This window comes from Salmo salar, chromosome ssa16 (assembly GCF_905237065.1).
Source record: "Salmo salar chromosome ssa16, Ssal_v3.1, whole genome shotgun sequence".
Taxonomy (NCBI): domain Eukaryota; kingdom Metazoa; phylum Chordata; class Actinopteri; order Salmoniformes; family Salmonidae; genus Salmo; species Salmo salar.
Genome location: NC_059457.1, coordinates 54,944,535 through 54,965,928, shown reverse-complemented (window position 1 = coordinate 54,965,928; position 21,394 = coordinate 54,944,535). Strand labels below are relative to the sequence as shown.

Sequence of the window (21,394 nt, the reverse complement as noted above, 5' to 3'; positions counted from 1 at the left end):
TCATGGCTGAGTCTCAATCTCTCCTCTACAGGCTCATGGCTGAGTCTCAATCTCTTCTCTAGAGGCTCATGGCTGAGTCTGAATCACTCCTCTACAGGCTCATGGCTGAGTCTGAATCACTCCTCTACAGGCTCATTGCTGAGTCTCAATCACTCCTCTACAGGCTCATTGCTGAGTCTCAATCACTCCTCTACAGGCTCATGGCTGAGTCTCAATCTCTTCTCTACAGGCTCATGGCTGAGTCTCAATCTCTCCTCTACAGGCTCATTGCTGAGTCTCAATCTCTCCTCTACAGGCTCCAGGTTGCTCAGAGTGTGTTTACGTTGTAAAATCCCCTGAAGCTCTATGAGCTTTTAATCTAAACTTAAAAGACAGAAAAAGACTGAATCTGTACAGAAATATCAGAAGTGGTCTATTTCTCCCTTCTCCCACAGAACTATGCTTTAGCACCCTGTCAGTAAATCATTTTAAAGAGTGGTAAAATAAATGTAACACACCACACTGAGAGCTGGTCTTCCTTGAAGTGAGTCAAGCAAAGTGCTCCCGAAGTTGAAATATCTTCATTGTGTTTGATTGATAATGAATCCACTAGTTCCTCCTTTTCTAAACAAAGCACACAGCTAAAGGCCCCCAACATCCTCTGTGCTTCCTTACTTCTCTTTTTCATGAATACTTGTGCTAATATTTGCCACAATACAAGAACTCTGTACTAACATTGCCACTGGCATCATGTTACAACCCAGATACATTATAATCAGAGTAGTGTCGTCCATACATTATAATATATGTTACAGTACTACGGCGAACTAAGCCAAGCCAAATCAAGTTGAGCTGGCCTGGTTATGAATCCACCATATTGTAGATAGTAGATGGAAACATGCTGCTGAAAAGATCACATCCGAGTCAACACAGGTCATGTAAAATGAGCAATTGTTTGTTTGCCCCAGGCTTGTTGTCAGAAAGGTATAGTCCTACTGGTGTGGTAGTGAATAGTTATTGACCTACCGGTGGAGAAGATCTCTGCAGCCACAGCCAGGAAGGCATCAGACACCACACTCTCAGACGCAACGGTGATGTTCAGCTGACGAGCTACGTTACGGTAGATGTTGGGCCGCAGGAACTCCAACTCATCACCTAGGGAACAACAGAACAGGTAGTGAGCCAATCAGGAACTCCAACTCATCACCTAGGGAACAACAGAACAGGTAGTGAGCCAATCAAGTAATATAACTCATCATCTAGGGAACAACAGAACAGGTAGTGAGCCAATCAGGAACTCCAACTCATCACCTAGGGAACAACAGAACAGGTAGTGAGCCAATCAGGAACTCTCCAACTCATCACCTAGGGAACAACATAACAGGTACTTAGCCAATCAGGTACTCCAACTGATCACCTAGGGAACAACAGAACAGGTAGTGAGCCAATCAGGAACTCCAACTCATCACCTAGAGAACAACAGAACAGGTAGTGAACCAATCAGGAACTCTCCAACTCATCACCTAGGGAACAACAGAACAGGTAGTGAGCCAATCAGGAACTCCAACTCATCACCTAGGGAACAACAGAACAGGTACTTAGCCAATCAGGTACTCCAACTCATCACCTAGGGAACAACAGAACAGGTAGTGAGCCAATCAGGTACTCCAACTCATCACCTAGGGAACAACAGAACAGGTAGTGAGCCAATCAGGAACTCCAACTCATCACCTAGGGAACAACAGAACAGGTAGTGAGCCAATCAGGAACTCTCCAACTCATCACCTAGGGAACAACAGAACAGGTAGTGAGCCAATCAGGAAGTCCAACTCATCACCTAGGGAACAACAGAACAGGTAGTGAGCCAATCAGGAACTCTCCAACTCATCACCTTGGGAACAACAGAACAGGTAGTGAGCCAATCAGGTACTCCAACTCATCACCTAGGGAACAACAGAACAGGAAGTGAGCCAATCAGGAAGTCCAACTCATCATCTAGGGAACAACATAACAGGTACTTAGCCAATCAGGTACTCCAACTGATCACCTAGGGAACAACAGAACAGTTAGTGAGCCAATCAAGTAATATAACTCATCATCTAGGGAACAACAGAACAGGTACTTAGCCAATCAGGAACTCCAACTCATCACCTAGGGAACAACAGAACAGGTAGTGAGCCAATCAGGAAGTCCAACTCATCACCTAGGGAACAACAGAACAGGTGGTGAGCCAATCAGGAACTCTCCAACTCATCACCTAGGGAACAACAGAACAGGTAGTGAGCCAATCAGGAACTCCAACTCATCACCTAGGGAACAACAGAACAGGTACTTAGCCAATCAGGTACTCCAACTCATCACCTAGGGAACAACAGAACAGGTAGTGAGCCAATCAGGTACTCCAACTCATCACCTAGGGAACAACAGAACAGGTAGTGAGCCAATCAGGAACTCCAACTCATCACCTAGGGAACAACAGAACAGGTAGTGAGCCAATCAGGAACTCTCCAACTCATCACCTAGGGAACAACAGAACAGGTAGTGAGCCAATCAGGAAGTCCAACTCATCACCTAGGGAACAACAGAACAGGTAGTGAGCCAATCAGGAACTCTCCAACTCATCACCTAGGGAACAACAGAACAGGTAGTGAGCCAATCAGGAACTCCAACTCATCACCTAGGGAACAACAGAACAGGTAGTGAGCCAATCAGGAACTCTCCAACTCATCACCTAGGGAACAACAGAACAGGTAGTGAGCCAATCAGGAAGTCCAACTCATCACCTAGGGAACAACAGAACAGGTAGTGAGCCAATCAGGAACTCTCCAACTCATCACCTTGGGAACAACAGAACAGGTAGTGAGCCAATCAGGAAGTCCAACTCATCATCTAGGGAACAACATAACAGGTACTTAGCCAATCAGGTACTCCAACTGATCACCTAGGGAACAACAGAACAGTTAGTGAGCCAATCAAGTAATATAACTCATCATCTAGGGAACAACAGAACAGGTACTTAGCCAATCAGGAACTCCAACTCATCACCTAGGGAACAACAGAACAGGTAGTGAGCCAATCAGGAAGTCCAACTCATCACCTAGGGAACAACAGAACAGGTGGTGAGCCAATCAGGAACTCTCCAACTCATCACCTAGGGAACAACAGAACAGGTAGTGAGCCAATCAGGAACTCCAACTCATCACCTAGGGAACAACAGAACAGGTACTTAGCCAATCAGGTACTCCAACTCATCACCTAGGGAACAACAGAACAGGTAGTGAGCCAATCAGGTACTCCAACTCATCACCTAGGGAACAACAGAACAGGTAGTGAGCCAATCAGGAACTCCAACTCATTACCTAGGGAACAACAGAACAGGTAGTGAGCCAATCAGGAACTCTCCAACTCATCACCTAGGGAACAACAGAACAGGTAGTGAGCCAATCAGGAAGTCCAACTCATCACCTAGGGAACAACAGAACAGGTAGTGAGCCAATCAGGAACTCTCCAACTCATCACCTAGGGAACAACAGAACAGGTAGTGAGCCAATCAGGAACTCCAACTCATCACCTAGGGAACAACAGAACAGGTAGTGAGCCAATCAGGAAGTCCAACTCATCACCTAGGGAACAACAGAACAGGAAGTGAGCCAATCAGGAACTCCAACTCATCACCTAGGGAACAACAGAACAGGTAGTGAGCCAATCAGGAAGTCCAACTCATCACCTAGGGAACAACAGAACAGGAAGTGAGCCAATCAGGAAGTCCAACTCATCATCTAGGGAACAACATAACAGGTACTTAGCCAATCAGGTACTCCAACTGATCACCTAGGGAACAACAGAACAGGTAGTGAGCCAATCAAGTAATATAACTCATCATCTAGGGAACAACATAACAGGTACTTAGCCAATCAGGTAATATAACTCATCGCCTAGGGAACAACAACGGATCCATCTGTACCTGAATAACCGAGACCCGAGCAGGTCCGGATCCAGAACTCTAAATAATGTCAGATCAGTCTGGGTCAGATCGGAAAGGATTGTCGCAGGTTTCAGGTATGTGTAATTTTAACTGACTTGTCCGGAAGGACCCGTACAGATCCGAACGAGACTGTAGCAGTAGAGAGAGAGAGAGAGAGAAATGTTAGAATTTATGCTGCTGCTCTTTGCTTTTCACGAGAGTGAAGCGTGGCGCGTGTGGCTTGTTGTTGTTGGCCAATCATAAATCATCAAAGGGGCACCAGGCTACAGTCACAAGCTCAAGGAGAAGGATAGGCCACAATGACCAAAAGCCAACAGGTAGGCTACTTTATATTCTGAATGGAGTTGTTGTTGTGTGTTACTGTAGGAAAGAGTAAGCGCATATTCTCCAGCCTAATGTTAGCTAGCTTGACTAGCTTCTCTCGTGTTGATGCAGTGAAGATAGGTACTACGTAATCATATTTTGATGATAAATAACCTAGCTATGACAGCTACTAGTCTACTATAGCGCAAGTCGGCTTGGTCACTTTTGCCTCTCTCTCCCCCTCCTCTCCAGCATTATAATCTCTGGCTAATAAAGTACACAAATCGGATCAGACCGGGTCTGGGTCAGACCAGGTCTATATGGAACGGGTTCAATCAATCACATTTATTTATAAAGCCCTTCTTACAGCGGCTGATATCTCAAAGTGCTGTACAGAAACCCAGCCTAAAACCCCAAACAGCAAGCGATGCAGGTGTAGAAGCACGGTGGCTAGGAAAAACTCCCTAGAAAGGCCAGAACCTAGGAAGAAACCTAGAGAGGAACCAGGCTCTGAGGGGTGGCCAGTCCTCTTCTGGCTGTGCCGGGTGGAGATTATAACAGAACATGGCCAAGATGTTCAAATGTTCATAGATAATGGGTCGAGATGTCCTCGGGTCCGTTCGGAATGGGTCTCTATTTAAAAAAAATATTTGTATGCATATCAGGTCCGGGTATGAAAGCCCCAGGTCCATTTCAGAACGGGTCCAACTTTTTTTTTGATACCCGTGAAGACCTCTAGTAGTGAGCCAGTGAGGTGGTTTGGTTTCCTAGTCTGGTCCGAGGTGTGTTTGTGCTCAGCTCACTAGAATAAGGAATACTATTTTAACAGGATCTCTTTGTATAGACCACTCCTATGGTCATTCGTCAACCATATGAAGTTGACAAGACCGTACAAACAGATGTTGAACCACGCTAGTGACGTCCCTGTTCTCTGTTCACTAGGTACTAGTTCAGGCACCAAATCTTTCAGTAAGTTATCTTCCTTTACACTGGTATAATTTCTGCTATTAGCTGCAGCAGGTCAGGTGCACCTGATCCAGGGGCTCTGGTCAAAAGTAGAGCAGAGAGACAAATTCCAACACCAAGTTAATCTGACCACGCAGGCTTGGCTACTAGCCTGTAGAAAGCCTGTAAAATAGCTGGATCTATAAACAGAGCCTATTAAAGTGAAATATTCTTTTTTTTTATGAAGCCGGGAAAAGACAGAAAAATCTAAATCTAATTTGTCCTATTCACTAATAAGGGATTTTAACATCAGGAGCTTCACTACTGCTACAGTACTGTACCTTTACTGATCTGCTGTACTTCAACAACAGATGTACTCACATCGGATGGGTTGATTTTAGGATTCAACAGCCTAATACATACTTGTAGAGTAGGTTTACCCCGTTAATGTACTTGGTAATGTAAACTTTTTTTTTTTTTCTTCATGTAAAGACATTATGAGTGGAATGGGATTATGTCTTACGTTGAAAACAAATATGTTTACTTTACAAAGTACATTAATGGGCTAAACCTTTTCTAATGTATTAGGCTGTTTGAGAGAAGGTCTTTTTTGGCTTCAGACAAAAGCTAATATTTCACTTAAACATATTTTTTTTGTATTGATTTCCAGGGTTTTTTCCCTGGAAGATCTGATAATAACACAAGTTCTGCCACCAAACGTTATTACTGTGCATTATAACTATTTGGAATTGCATTAAACAACATGGCTGTAAACGGTAACTTATTTTGGTTTTCAAAATGGTACAGCTCTTTAACAGTTTAAACTACAGACACTAGATAAACTGTAAAAAAAAGTCTTACAATGAAATAACTTGTTTATACTGTATAATGATTTAATTGTGCATACATTTTCATAAAAGGAATACACCACAATACGTAACTTCCCCCCGGAATGGATTTTCTGAATACCGTGTCAGGCCGAACAATGCCATTGAGCTGTTTATTTGGTCTTGCAGAAGAAGCAGCTACTCTTCCTGGGATCCGCAACAACAACAAAAAACGCACAGCATGACAAGTAACAAAAGAGACAGTTTGCGCTGTTCTCTGAAGGGAGTAGTACACAGCGTTGTATGAGATCTTCAGTTTCTTGGCAATTTCTCGCATGGAATAGCCTTCATTTCTCAGAACAAGAATAGACTGACGAGTTTCAGAAGAAAGTTCTTTGTTTCTGGCCATTTTGAGCCAGGATACTGTCACGCCCTGACCTGAGAGAGCCTTTTTTATGTCTCTATTTAGGTTTGGTCAGGGTGTGATTTGGGTGGACATTCGATGTCCTTTTTCTATGTATTTGTATTTCTTTGTTTTGGCCTGGTATGGCTCTCAATCAGGGACAGCTGTACATCGTTGTCGCTGATTGGGAGTCATACTTAAGCAGCCTGTTTTCCTTTGGGGTTTGTGGGTAGTTCATTTCTGTTTAGTGTTTTGTTATACCTGACAGAACTGTTTGGCTGTCATTTTCTTGTTTTGTTCAAAGTGTCTCGATTACAATTAAATATGAGCACTCAACACGCTGCGCCTTGGTCTACTTCTTCAGACAGCCGTTACAGATTGATTACACACCAGTACAGTAGTTGAAGGCATGCACCTCTAATGCTTGTTTGTGGCCGCCATAATTCCTTACCAAGAAGAAGAAGACCGGGAGAGGTTTTGCATAGGCAACTGAATAACATACTGTAACATTAGGATGGCTGGTGGGTCAAGAGCCCTGTTTAAAAAGCTGTTGGACTGGTTCAAACTGCTATTTTGAAAGCGGGAATGCCGGCGGGTAGCGAGGATGAGGCGATGGAGGATATGGAGAGAAGGTTGGAGAAGTAACAGATTGACGGAATCATGATGGAATTAGAAGCGCTGGTTGATTCTGACGGTGCGTTAAGCAAGCTGGGTGAGAGTGAGTGGAAGACCGTGGCAATGAAAAATAGAGCAAAAACAACGCACATTGTAGATTATCATTGGTTTCTTGTTGGAGTGCGATTTGTTAATAATGATGTATACTTGAGGAGATTCATTTGAGGTCAAAAGATATAGAGGATGCATTAGGAAAGGTAGAGTCAGTCAGAGTTACCAGGAGTGGTTTTGCTCTGATTTTACGCGCCTCGGAAGAGCAGAAGGACAAAGCTTTGTTGCTCCATAAATTGGTGACATCTGAAGTGGAGAGCATTAATTTTCAGAGCAGGGCACCAATTAAAAAGGTGTGATATCAGGAGTATCGCTGGACATTGAGGTTTCAAGTCTTAAGAAGAAGATTCCAGGCGTGGTGGGAGCACGGTTTCCCGTACCATGTAGTGGATGGACAGAAGGAAGAAAGCCCGTCGGTTTTTACTGATGTTTGATGAAGAGTATCTGCGTACACATGTAAAGATTGGATACGTAAGAGCCTTCGTAAAAAATACACCGTTACAGTGCCAAAAATGATGTCTCAAGTGTGTGTCAATGGAATCAACATGTAGTTCAAGAATCTTATGATGCACGGTGTAGCAATTGTGGTGGAAATCACCGAATTCCTGGAGCGCCCTACTAGGGTAAAGGAGTTTGAAGTTGCAAGGATCCGAGATGTTCAACAGCTCTCCTACAGAGATGTGCGGGAAATAGTTGAAGGAGCAAGTTGAGCTGAGGAAGATATGGCAGTGAATGAACCGCAGCTGGTTCAGAATGTCGCTCCACAGTTGAGGAATACTGATACATCGATTGTAAAGAAGGTGGATTTCGTGGCGTCATCCCCACCAGGGTTTTATTGTCACATTGTTTATTGTCACCAGACAAGTGCAGTGAAATGTGTTGGAGGTGAGAGATTTCAGTGCAGAAGATCTACAGCAAGTCTTGAGAGAAGGGATTCCATCCTCTCAGGCCGACAGTCTGGTGTAAGATCGTTTAGGGCCAAAGTAGTGGGATCGGGTGTTGTCTTTTGGGGGAGAGTGTGTATACGTGCAGGAATAAATTGTGGTGTAATTTAAAATTTAAGGTGGTGCAATTTATTATTATTTTTTACCAAAAATGTGCAATCCGCATTCCGACCTGCGAAAAGCAGCAATACGCAACAATGCGCCTAGTCTACCGGAAAGCCACAAGAAGAAGAAGTAACTTCAGGACATCGTCATCGGAGATTGGAAAATTGTACCGGTGTTGAATTACTTAAAAATCATACAATGTGATTTTCTGGATTTTTGTTTTAGATTCCGTCTCTCACAGTTGAAGTGTACCTATGATAGAAATTACAGACCTGTACATGCTTTGTAAGTAGGAAAACCTGCAAAATCGGCAGTGTATCAAATACTTGTTCTCCCCACTGTATATCTACAATTCCTCATTACTGATTGGTCTGTTAATTGTTTGTATATAGTGTTAGTGTATGGTTGATTTACAGTTATGTCTCTGGTTGTGTGGATGGATGCATTCACAGACACAGCGATCAGCTTGATGGGTGTGAACTGGGAGCACAGTACTGTAGTGGTGGGACAGAGAATACGACAAGAGAGAGGGCTTTGTCCTGAGCCCTATACTACCAATCAGGTATAATGAGTTAGCGCGGTAACTTTGGTCAACTATTTTATTAATCAAAGGTTTTTGTGTGTGTGTAAAAAAAGTTTTTTCTGTAAAAATACCTATCACATAAAACATTTAGTAAGGACAGCATTTGGTTTCCAAACTATACGTTTGTCGCGTGATTGTTTTTTGAAATGTGCATAAAGGCAAACTGACAGCCGCATCCAACCATAGACATACAGTGTATTTGGAAAGTATTCAGACCCCTTGACTTTTTCCACATTTTGTTACATTACAGCCTTATTCTAAAATTGATTAAATAAATGTTTTCCCTCATCAATCTACACACAATACCCCATAATGACAAACCTTATTTACATAAGTATTCAGACCCTTTGCTATGAGACTCGAAATTGAACTCAGGTGCATCCTGTTTCCATTGATCATCCTTGAGATGTTTCCACAACTTGATTGGAGTCCACCTTTGGTAAATTAAATTGATTAGACATGATTTGTAAAAGGCACACACCTGTCTATATAAGGTCCCACAGTTGACAGTGCATGTCAGAGCAAAAACCAAGCCATGAGGTCGAAGGAATTGTCTGTAGAGCTCCAAGACAGGATTGTGACGAGGCACAGATCTGGGGAAGGGTACCAAAACAATTCTGTTGCATTAAAAGTCCCCAACAACACAGTGGCCTCCATCATTCTTAAGTGGAGGAAGTTTGGAACCACCAAGACTCTTCCTAGAGCTGGCTCCCGAGCCAAACTGAGCAATCGAAGGAGAAGGGCCTTGGTCAGGGAGGTGACCAAGAATTCGATGGTCACTCTGACAGAGCTCCAGAGTTCCTCTGTGGTGATGGGAGAACCTTACAGAAGGACAACCATCTCTGCAGCACTCCACCAATCAAGCCTTTATGGTAGAGTGGCCAGACGGAAGCCACTCCTCAGTAAAAGGCACATGACAGCCCACTTGTAGTTTTCCAAAAAGCACCTAAAGGACTCAGACCATGAGAAACAAGATTCTCTGGTCTGAAGAAAGCAAGATTGAACTCTTTAGCCTGAATGCCAAGCATTCATAGAAGAATGGGAGAAACTCCTCAAATACAGGTTTGCCAAGCTTGTAGAGTCACACCCAAGAAGACTCGGGTCTGTAATCGCTGCCAAAGGTGCTTCAACAAAGTACTGAGTAAAGGGTCTGAATACTTTATGTAAATGTGATATTTCCGTTTTGCTTTTTTCATAAATTTCAAAAAATGTCTAAAAACTTGTTTTTGCTTTGTCATTATGGGATAATGTGTATAGATTGATGAGAAAACAGATTTGTTAATATATTTTATAATAAGACTGTAATGTATAAAATTTTTGGAAAAAGTCAAGGGGTCTGAATACACTGTATAATCCATAGATGGCTGTTCCCATTCAAGTTAAGACAGGTAGCCATTGCTAGTGTACTCATGAGATTAAACAATCAAATTGCCAGGGTTAGAGGTTCAAACCCCTTCTATGGATAATACTGTATGTCTATAGCCAGAACACAACAAGCTGTTCCACAGATAGGAGTGGGAAAATGTGGCTGTGCGTTGATCATTTTTATTTAACTAGGCAAGTCAGTTAAGAACAAATTCTTATTTACAATGACAGCATTGGAACAGTGAGTTAATTGCCTTGTTCAGGGGCAGAACGACAAATTTTTACATTGTCAGCTCAGGGACTCGATCTAGCAACCTTTCGGTTATTGGCCCAACGCTTTAACCACTAGGCTACCTGCCACCCCATAAGCACACCAAAGAACAACAATTAACAATAAATAATAAAATAAAGACGTCACTTCTAAGAGCCTATTTCACACCATAGTCTGAAGATCACTTTCCTTTCATTTTGATTTCGTCACAAATTAAAATGTGGTGCTGACTTGTCCATGGATTGATGTTTCAGCATTGTTTCAATAAAGAGTTCTGACTCACCCATGGATTGATGTTTCAGCATTGTCTCAATGAAGAGTTTGGCATTCGACTAGCCACGTGTGACATGCACACGCAGTTACAAGCCTGCTGGAGTTAGCTGCAAGCGGTCGGGCGAGCAATATCCACCGTCGTAGTACAGATAAAGCTTGACTTTGAAGCTAACTGAAGCTGTCTAGCTTTATAAAAGCCTGAGTAGGTGTGCAAATAGTCTGGGTAGCCATTTGATTAGGTGTTCAGGAGTCTTATGGTTTGGGGGTAGAAGTTGTTTAGAAGCCTCTTGGACCTAGACTTGGCGCTCCGGTACCACTTGCCGTGCGGTAGCAGAGAGATAAGTCTATGACTAGGGTGGCTGGAGTCTTTGACCATTTTTAGGGCCTTCCTCTGACACCGCCTGGTATAGAGGTCCTGAATGGTAGGAAGCTTGGCCCCAGTGATATACTGGGCCGTTCGCACTACCCTCTGTAGTGCCTTTCCGTCAGAGGCAAAGCAATTGCCATACCAGGCAGTGATGCAACCCGTCAGGATTTATTTTTTTAATACATTTTTTATTTAACCTTTATTTAACCAGGTAGGCTAGTTGAGAACAATTTCTCATTTACAACTGCGACCTGGCCAAGATAAAGCAAAGCAGTGCGACACAAACAACAACACAGAGTTACACATGGAATAAACATGTCAATAACACAATAGAAAAAAAGAAAGTCTATATACAGTGTGTGCAAATGGCGTGAGGAGGTAAGAGAATAAATAGGTCAAGTAATTACAATTTAGCAAATTTACACTGTAGTGATAGATGTGCAGATGATGATGTGCAAGTAGAAATACTGGTGTGCAAAAGAGCAGAAAGTGAATAAAAACAATATGGGGATGAGGTAGGTAGATTGGATGGCTATTTACAGATGGGCTATGTACAGCTGCAGCGATCGGTTAGCTGCTCAGATAGCTGATGTTTAAAGTTAGTGAGGGAAATATAAGACTCCAGCTTCAGCGATTTTTGCAATTTGTTCCAGTCATTGGCAGCAAAGAACTGGAAGGAAAGGTGGCCAAAGGAGGTGTTAGCTTTGGGGATGACCAGTGAGATATACCAGATGGAGCGCATGCTACGGGTGGGTGTTGTTATGGTGACCAGTGAGCTGAGATAAGGCGGAGCTTTACCTAGCAAAGACTTATAGATGACCTGGAGCCAGTGGGTCTGGCGACGAATATGTAGCGAGGGCCAGCCGACTAGAGCATACAGGTCGCAGTGGTGGGTGGTATAAGGGGCTTTGGTGACAAAACGGATGGCACTGCGATAGACTGCATCCAGTCTGCTGAGTAGAGTGTTGGAGGCTATTTTGTAAATTACATTGCCAAAGTCAAGGATCCCTAGGATAGTCAGTTTTACTAGGGTAAGTTTGGAGGCTTGAGTGAAGGAGGCTTTGTTGCGAAATAGACAGATGATTCTAGATTTAATTTTGGATTGGAGATGTTTAATATGAGTCTGGAAGGAGTTTACAGTCTAGCCAGACACCTAGGTATTTGTAGTTGTCCACATATTCTAAGTCAGAACCGTTCAGAGTAGTGATGCTAGTCGGGCAGGCGGGTGCGGGCAGCGAACGGTTGAAAAGCATGCATTTAGTTTTACTAGCGTTTTAAGAGCAGTTGGAGGCCACGGAAGGAGTGTTGTATGGCATTGAAGCTCATATGGAGGTTAGTCAACCTCTCTAGGGTAGGGGGCAGTATTTGCACGGCCGGATAAAAAAACGTACCCGATTTAATCTGGTTATTACTACTGCCCAGAAACTAGAATATGCATATAAGTGTTTGATTTGGATAGAAAACACCCTAAAGTTTCTAAACCTGTTTGAATGGTGTCTGTGAGTATAACAGAACTCATATGGCAGGCAAAAACCTGAGAAGATTCCAAACAGGAAGTGCCCTCTCTGAACATTTCTTGGCCTTCTACACTCTCTTTATTGAAAACTGAGGATCTCTGCTGTAACGTGACACTTCCTACGGCTCCCATAGGCTCTCAGAGGGCGGCAGAACGTTGAATGATGACTTTGCAGGCCATGGCTGAAAAACAGTAGCGCATTTGGTAAGTGGTCGATCAGAGAACAATGAGACTGGTGCGCGCCTGCACGTGAAGAGTCCATTTTAGATTTTTTAGTCTGAACGAAAACAGGGTTTCCCGGTCGGAATATTATCGCTTTTTTACGAGAAAAATCGCATAAAAATTGATTTTAAACAGCGTTTGACATGCTTCGAAGTACGGTAATGGAATATTTAGAATTTTTTTGTCACGATACGCGCCGGCGCGTCACCCTTCGTTACCCTTCGGATAGTGTCTTGAACGCACAAACAAAACAGAGGATATTTGAACATAACTATGAATTATTTTGAACCAAACCAACATTTGTTATTGAAGTAGAAGTCCTGGGAGTGCATTCTGACGAAGAACAGCAAAGGTAATCCAATTTTTCTTATAGTAAATCTGAGTTTGGGGAGTGCCAAACTTGGTGGGTGTCAAAATAGCTAGCCCGTGATGGCGAGCTATCTACTCAGAATATTGCAAAATGTGCTTTTGCCGAAAAGCTATTTTAAAATCGGACATAGCGATTGCATAAAGGAGTTATGTATCTATAATTCTTAAAATAATTGTTATGTTTTTTGTGAACGTTTATCGTGAGTAATTTAGTAAATTCACCGGAAGTTTACGGTGGGTATGCTAGTTCTGAACGTCACATGCTAATGTAAAAAGCTGGTTTTTGATATAAATATGAACTTGATTGAACAAAACATGCATGTATTGTATAACATAATGTCCTGGGAGTGTCATCTGATGAAGATCATCAAAGGTTAGTGCTGCATTTAGCTGTGGTTTGGGTTTATGTGACATTATATGCTAGCTTGAAAAATGGGTGTCTGATTATTTCTGGCTGGGTACTCTGCTGACATAATCTAATGTTTTGCTTTCGTTGTAAAGCCTTTTTGAAATCGGACAGTGTGGTTAGATTAACGAGAGTCTTGTCTTTAAAATGGTGTAAAATAGTCATATGTTTGAGAAATTGAAGTAATAGCATTTCTAAGGTATTTGAATATCGCGCCACGGGATTCCACTGGCTGTTGAGTAGGTGGGACGATTTCGTCCCACATACCCTAGAGAGGTTAACACAATGTCCAAAGAAGCGGCAGATGTATACAGAATGGTGTCATCTGTGTAGAGGTGGATCAGGGAATCAACCGCAGCAAGAGCAACAACGTTCATATATACAGAGAAAAGAGTCGGCCCAAGAATTGAACCTTGTGGTACCACCATAGAGACTGCCAGAGGTCCGGACAACAGGCCCTCCAATTTGACACACTGAACTCTGTCTGATAAGTAGTTGGTGAACCAGGCGAGGCAGTCATTTGAGAAACCAAGGCTGTTGAGTCTGCCGATAAGAATACGGTGATTGACAGAGTCGAAAGCCTTGGCCAGGTCAATGAAGACGGCTGCACAGTACAATCTTTTGTCGATGGCGGTTATGATATCGTTTAGTACCTTGAGCGTGGCTGAGATGCACCTGTGGCCAGCTCGGAAACCGGATTGCACAGCGGATTAGGTATGGTGGGAATCGAAATGGTCAGTGATCTGTTTATTAACTTGGCTTTCAAAGACTTTAGAAAGGCAGGGCAGGATGGATATAGGTCTGTAACAGTTTGGATCTAGAGTGTCACCCCCTTTGAAGAGGGGGATGACCACGGCAGCTTTCCAATCTTTAGGGATCTCGGACGATACGCAAGAGAGGTTGAACATACTGGTAATAGGGGTTGCAACAATGGCGGCGGATAATTTTAGAAAGAGAGGGTCCAGATTGTCTAGGATGCTCCCGATGGTGCAGCTGTTGAACCTTTTGAAGATCTGAGGACCCATGCCAAATCTTTTCAGTCTCCTGAGGGGGAATAGGTTTTGTCGTGCCCTCTTCACAACTGTCTTGGTGTGCTTGGACCATGTGAGTTTGTTGGTGATGTGGACACCAAGGAACTTGAATCTCTCAACCTGCTCCACTGCAGCCCCGTCGACGAGAATGGGGGCGTGCTCGGTCCTCTTTTTCCTGAAGTCCACAATCATCTCCTTTGTCTTGATCACATTGAGGGAGAGGTTGTTGTCCTGGCACCACATGGCCAGGTCTCTGACCTCCTCCCTATAGGCTGTCTCGTCGTTGTCGGTGATCAGGCCTCCACGGTTGTGTCGTCAGCAAACTTAATCATGGTGTTGGAGTCGTGCCTGGCCGTGCAGTCATGAGTGAACAGGGACTACAGGAGGGGACTGAGCACGCACCCCTGAGGGGCCCCTGTGTTGAGGATCAGCGTGGCGGATGTGTTGTTACCTACCCTTACCACCTGGGGGCGGCCCGTCAGGAAGTCCAGGATTCAGTTGACAAGGGAGGTGATTAGTCCCAGGGTCCTTAGTTTATTGATGAGCTTTGAGAGCACTATAGTGTTGAATGCTAAGCTGTAGTCATTGAATAGCATACCTTACTGATAGCATACCTTACTGATAAGACCATGTCAATTTTCTCTCCTTCCCATCTATCCCCCCCTCAGTGTTCCTCTGGAGAGGCCTGCCTCGGATAAATGAGACCGAGGGCACCCCCCACGCCACCACCTCGTCTCACTGAAGAACAATGAAGGAAAGACTGAGGAGTACAAGTACAGCCCAGTGTGGGACAGGGTCAGTCGAGGAAGAGATACTGTTTCTGATTCAAATCATTTTAACAATTGATGATGTTGATCATTTGGATCAGCTGTGTAGTGCTAGGGGAAAAACCAGAAATACTGTTCTATCTAGACTAATCGCATTCCCCACCTCACCTCTCCCTGGCTACTGCATGTAGACATCATTAAACTCTGTGAACACATTGACTATAATTCAGTCAATGTTTGAAACCTATTCGCTTTCTTTGTCGACCACAAGCATGTAGGTTAGATATGAGAGATTTGCTTGTTTAAAAAAAAAAAGTTTTAGTGTTGCTACAGTTTGCAAACAAGTCTTGTGACACTATAATATATATAGTGTGTTTTTCCAGGTGAATCTCTAGGAAGACTCTAGTCGTCGGAGTGCAATTTGTTTAAATCAGGTGTGTTAGCTGGGGCCGGGGAAAAAGTGTGACACCAATCATGCCCCCGAGGGCTGGAGTATCACGATGAAGATTAGTAGATCAACAGACTCGATGCAAGAGCCCCTGGGCACATGCCCTACATGCCCAGTTGGTATTCGGTCATGATTACTACGAGTTTAGATAGCTGGCTTGTCACAAATCCCCCCCAGTACTGCTGCTCATTCCGTTCACCAGCTCCGGAGGTCTACGTCACTGGCCTTCTAGGCGTCACTGATTCATTACCACCAACCCCGGACTGTCTTGTCTCATTACGCACACCTGGTTCCCATTACCCCCGATTAGTATGCGTATACAGTTGTAGTCGGAAATTTACATACACCTTAGCCAAATACATTTAAACTCAGTTTTTTCACAATTCCTGACATTTAATCCTAGTAAAAATTCCATGTCTTAGGTCAGTTAGGATCACCACCTTATTTTAAGAATGTGAAATGTCAGAATAATAGTAGAGAGAATGATTTATTTCAGCTTTTATTTCTTTCATCACATCCCCAGTGGGCCAGAAGTTTACATACACTCAATTAGTATTTGGTAGCATTGGCTTTAAATTGTTTAACTTGGGTCAAATGTTTCAGGTAGCCTTCCACATGCTTCCCACAATAAGTTGGGTGAATTCTGTCCCATTCCTCTTGATAGAGCTGGTGTAACTGAGTCAGGTTTGTAGGCCTCCTTGCTCGCACACGCTTTTTCAGTTCTGCCCCCAATTTTCTATAGGTTTGAGGTCAGGGCTTTGTGATGGCCACTCCAATACCTTGACGTTGTTGTCCTTAAGCCATTTTGCCACAACTTTGGAAGTATGCTTGGGGCCATTGTCCATTTGGAAGACCCATTTGCGACCAAGCTTTAACTTCCTGACTGATGTCTTGAGATGTTGCTTCAATATATCCACATAATTTTCATTCCTCATGATGCCATCTATTTTGTGACGCGCACCAGTCCCTCCTGCAGCAAAGCACCCCCACAACATGATGCTGCCACCCCCGTGCTTCACGGTTGGGATGGTGTTCTTCGGCTTGCAAGCCTCCCCCTTTTTCCTCCAAACATAACGATGGTCATTATGGCCAAACAGGTATATTTTTGCTTCATCAGACCAGAGGACATTTCTCCAAAAAGTATGATCTTTGTCCCCATGTGCAGTTGCAAACTTTTTATGTCGGTTTTGGAGCAGTGGCTTCTTCCTTGCTGAGCGGCCTTTCAAGTTATGTCGATATAGGACTCGTTTTACTGTGGATATAGATACTTTCTACCTGTTTCTCCCGCATCGTCACAAGGTCCTTTGATTTGGGATTGATTTGTGCTTTCTGGGATTCTGGGATTGATTTGTGCTTTTCACACCAAAGTACATTCATCTCTAGAAGACAGAATGCGTCTCCTTCCTGAGCGGTATGACGGCTGCATGGTCCCATGGTGTTTATACTTGCGTACTATTGTTTGTACAGTTGAACATGGTACCTTCAGGCATTTGGAAATTGCTCCCAAGGATGAACCACACTTGTGGAGGTCTACAATTTGTTTTCTGAGGTCTTGGCTGATTTCTTTTGATTTTCCCATGATGTCAAGCAAAGAGGCACTGAGTTTGAACGTAGGCCTTGAAATACAGGTACACCTCCAATTGACTCAAATTATGTCTATTAGCCTATCAGAAGCTTCTAAAGCCATGACATCATTTTCTGGAATTTTCCAAGCTGTTTAGAGGCACAGTCAACTTAGTGTATGTAAACTTCTGACCCACTGGAATTGTGATACAGTGAATTATAAGTGAAATAATCTGTATGTAAACAATTGTTGGAAAAATGACTTGTGTCATGCACAAAGTAGATCTCCTAACCGACTTGCCAAAAATATAGTTTATTAACAAGCAATTTGTGGAGTAGTTGAAAAACAAGTTTTAATGACTCCAACCTAAGGTTATGTAAACTTCTGACTTCAACTGTATATGTGCCCTCTGTTCCCCATTCTCTTTGCTGATTATTGTTCCATGTCCGTTGGTTTTGTGAGTACCTGTGCTCTGCTGTATCGGCTTGCTTGTTACTGTGTTAGTGTGCACTTGTTATTACAGGTCTCGTCCCATGTATTTATTAGAGGTTTACACCTCGCTCTTTGTTTGGTTTACAGCCCTGTGTTATATATATACGTGTTTGTTTTGGGCTTCGTCCCAGTCATGTTCATGACGTACGCTATTTTGGGTAGAGAATTTTCTTTTTAAAGTATTTTGTATTCCCGTGCCTGTCTCCTATCAGTATACATTTACATTTTTTACATTTTAGTCATTTAGCAGACGCTCTTATCCAGAGCGACTTACAGTAGTGAATGCATACATTTCATATTCTTTAAAAAAAAAAAAAAGGATTTTCCCGTACTGGTCCCCCGTGGGAATCGAACCCACAACCCTGGCATTTCAAACACCATGCTCTACCAACTGAGCCACACGGGACCACCCCAAAATATTTTTAAAATTGAATTATACAACGTGACATGGCTAGACTACAGTAACTAGCAATCTAACAATTGTTAGCTGACATGGCTAATTGAGTGACTGTCAGCGACTGACATAACAAGAGGAAAACGAATGACGCACACATTTTGAAATTACTCCCAACAATAATTACTCCCAAAAGTAAATTGACACCCCACTGAGTTCCTAAAAAAAATCGAAATAAAATGTTTTGGGTCTGGGCCCCCTAGCATCTGTGGGCCCTACGCAACCAACTATATTACTTATGCCTGGAATAGATTACACAACTGCCAGAAAGTCAAGATAAATCATGCTAAGATGCTGCAACAACAGTCAACAGCCATCTTCGTGCAGAACAACATTGCATGAACACTTATATAAATAATTTTGTGATGGGACACCAAAAAATATTAGCAATATTGCCAAAGAGTAGCTAATATCAATGTAAGAATAGACATTTTAGTCATTTAGCAGACGCTCTTATCCAGAGTGACTTACAGTAGTGAATACATACATTACATGCATTTTTTTTTTTGTACTGGCTCCCGAACCCACAACCCTGGCATCGCACACGCCATGCTGGCATTGCAAACACCATGCTCTACCAACTGAGCTACAGGGAAGGCATTTAGCAGATAGACATAGCTGTAACATTTTACTTCTGTTTGATGAAACTGTCGCGGCATTATTGTCACGATCACTGTCCTCGAACTCCCTGTCGTAAATAAGCGAAGGCGCAGCGTGCCGGTAATTCCACATACTTTAATGAAGGAAAACATAACAAAACAATAAACAGGTAAAACAGACAGAACCGTGACGCTCTGAGGCTGCTCAAAGGCAGCTGCACAAAAACAAGATCCCACAACTCAAGGAGGGAAAAGGGGCTGCCTAAGTATGGTTCCCAATCAGAGACAACGATAGACAGCTGCCTCTGATTGGAAACCACACCTGGCCAAAACATAGAAACAAAATACATAGAATGCCCACCCCATATCACACCCTGACCTAACTAAACAGAGAAAAACGGCTCTCTCAGGTCAGGGCATGACAATTATGCTATTATACAGTATGTAGCATTGGTTTGATTGGCTAACGTAGCTAGCTACAGTGGAGAGGTTTGTTTGATGCAACAACAAAAAAACGGTTGTAGCCGATCTGAGCTCATGCCTGTTAGATAGTTAATCTGCCGTGAATTTAATTGTGAATATGCCTGAGATAAAAAAAATAAAATAAAAATCAATTTTTTTTATTTAACTTTTATTTAACAAGGCAAGTCAACATACTTATTTTGTTCAACTAATTACATGAAGGTCAATGTTGTCAAGGTACAATGAGTTAGCTAGCCAACTAGCATAGCTGTGCCATAGCTGTCCTTCTTGGACGAGACGTGAACCCGGGAGCCAGGCTAGTTAGTTAGCGTCTGACATTACAACGTAATTTAACGAAACCGATACAATTTCAATAAAGTAGAATATCTGGCTTAAATTCCATTTTGAATATGGTTTAGATATGAGAACAAAAATATATTGAGTGTCAATGTTGTCTGGACATAACGTTAGCTTAAAAAAACGTGTGTAGCTAGCTCCTGTTGCTAGGAGATGAGTGGCTAGGTTTCAGTGTTGCATAATTTCCAATGAGGACATGTCGCATTTCTCACCTTGAATAAAACACAATTAAGATTACAGATCATACAGTCTCTTTTTCTGTTTCTCCTTCAACCAAAATGTAATATTAGCCTGTTAGTCCCCCATGCAATTTTGTAATTTTTGTTTGCTGTAAAAGATAGCAGAAAAAGTATTGCTTTTAATTACATCAACAACACGTTTCTGGGAAATTCAAACGGGAGGCAATTTGAGTGTCACTGTTTAGCAATTTAGTGGATTTTCTTAAATGTCTTCTTAAAGAATCCCTACGGGGAAATGGTACATTTCTATACATCCTTCCAGCAAGAGAACTAGCGGTACCGTATTCCGTTCCGTAATATGGAGTATTGACTTGGGAGTAAAAACTCACTTCAAGAGGGTGCTACGAAATTAATGTCAAAACGTAGTTGTCAAAATGTAGTTGGATTAATCAAAATCAAATGGATGCTTTCATCTTTTTCCACATCTCCAGCCGTTTCTATGGAGATTTAAAAGGAAAGACTCAGAAATACACGATGAAAACAAGAACAGATTGTCTTCGCCGAAAGTGGATATTGAAATTCAGTCTGTTAGCTTTGTAAATATATATATATATATTTAAGCCAATGTTTTCACTCATGTTTTAACTCACGAATCTGCATCCATTAGTTGCTATATAGCTTGTCCGTTTAGTACCGTTTTGTCCGACAACACTTTTTGATCATGCCTGTGATGACTTACCATTAACATGCTTAACATGTGGTTTGGACAATTGTTTTTCTGACGGAATTTTCTATTGAATGGACATATGTGTATAAACCATGAATTAAATCATAATTTTATGGATGAACATCCTATAACATGCATTGTTGGTTTAAAAACGATCGTTCCGTTTATATTTGGACATTGTAGACAATCTATTACCAAGTGCTTTATAAAATGGTATAAAATAGGATATACAGCACTTATAGGTACGCAGCCTGTCATTCAGACAGACACAGTAGCCCACCAATATACACAAACTGCGTTCTTACCTAACCACATGAGGACAGATGAGATCTCTCCAAGAGTCCCACCTGATGCCGACAACTGATGCTCGGGCTTCGACCACCCAATTCCGGTCCTATTCAGTCTGGAATGGATGAAATCCCTGCATAACGCCTTCGCCTGCGACACCAGCTCCTTGTCTGTGGGGGATCGGTCAAATACTTCCATCACTTCTGCCGCGAATACTGAGGAGCGACGCAACATCTCCATACCCCAGTCCCCAGCAGCAGTTAATCACAAACAACCCGCCTGCCTGGCGCTGGCATTAATCCGCCTGCGCCTCCATCTCGATCACCGTTTATGGTTCTCTCTGTCACCAGAATGCTACTTCCTTACCTCCTCCCTCGGGTTGAGGGCGTTTCGAAAAGGAGGGATTATTGAATGTCTCTTCACGAATTGCATTGGTT

The 21,394-nt window shown here is 42.7% G+C and overlaps 1 protein-coding gene and 1 non-coding gene across 2 annotated transcripts in view; both read right to left on the bottom strand.

Moving 5' to 3' along the window:
* The window catches only part of LOC106574198 (bcl-2-related ovarian killer protein homolog A), a 42,101-nt gene extending 20,762 nt beyond the window's left edge, over positions 1 to 21,339 (bottom strand). Inside the window, exons 1-2 of the mRNA XM_014149864.2 lie at positions 20,975 to 21,339; positions 1,006 to 1,134 (exon numbers count right to left, since the gene is read on the bottom strand). Coding sequence (XP_014005339.1) covers positions 1,006 to 1,134; positions 20,975 to 21,197 — 352 coding nt within the window. The 5' untranslated portion in view covers positions 21,198 to 21,339. The remainder of the gene's footprint in view (positions 1 to 1,005; positions 1,135 to 20,974) is intronic.
* On the bottom strand, positions 18,224 to 18,299 carry trnas-uga (transfer RNA serine (anticodon UGA)). The gene has a single exon. It is a non-coding gene; the product is annotated as a tRNA-Ser (tRNA).
* Positions 21,340 to 21,394: the final 55 nt, after the last annotated feature.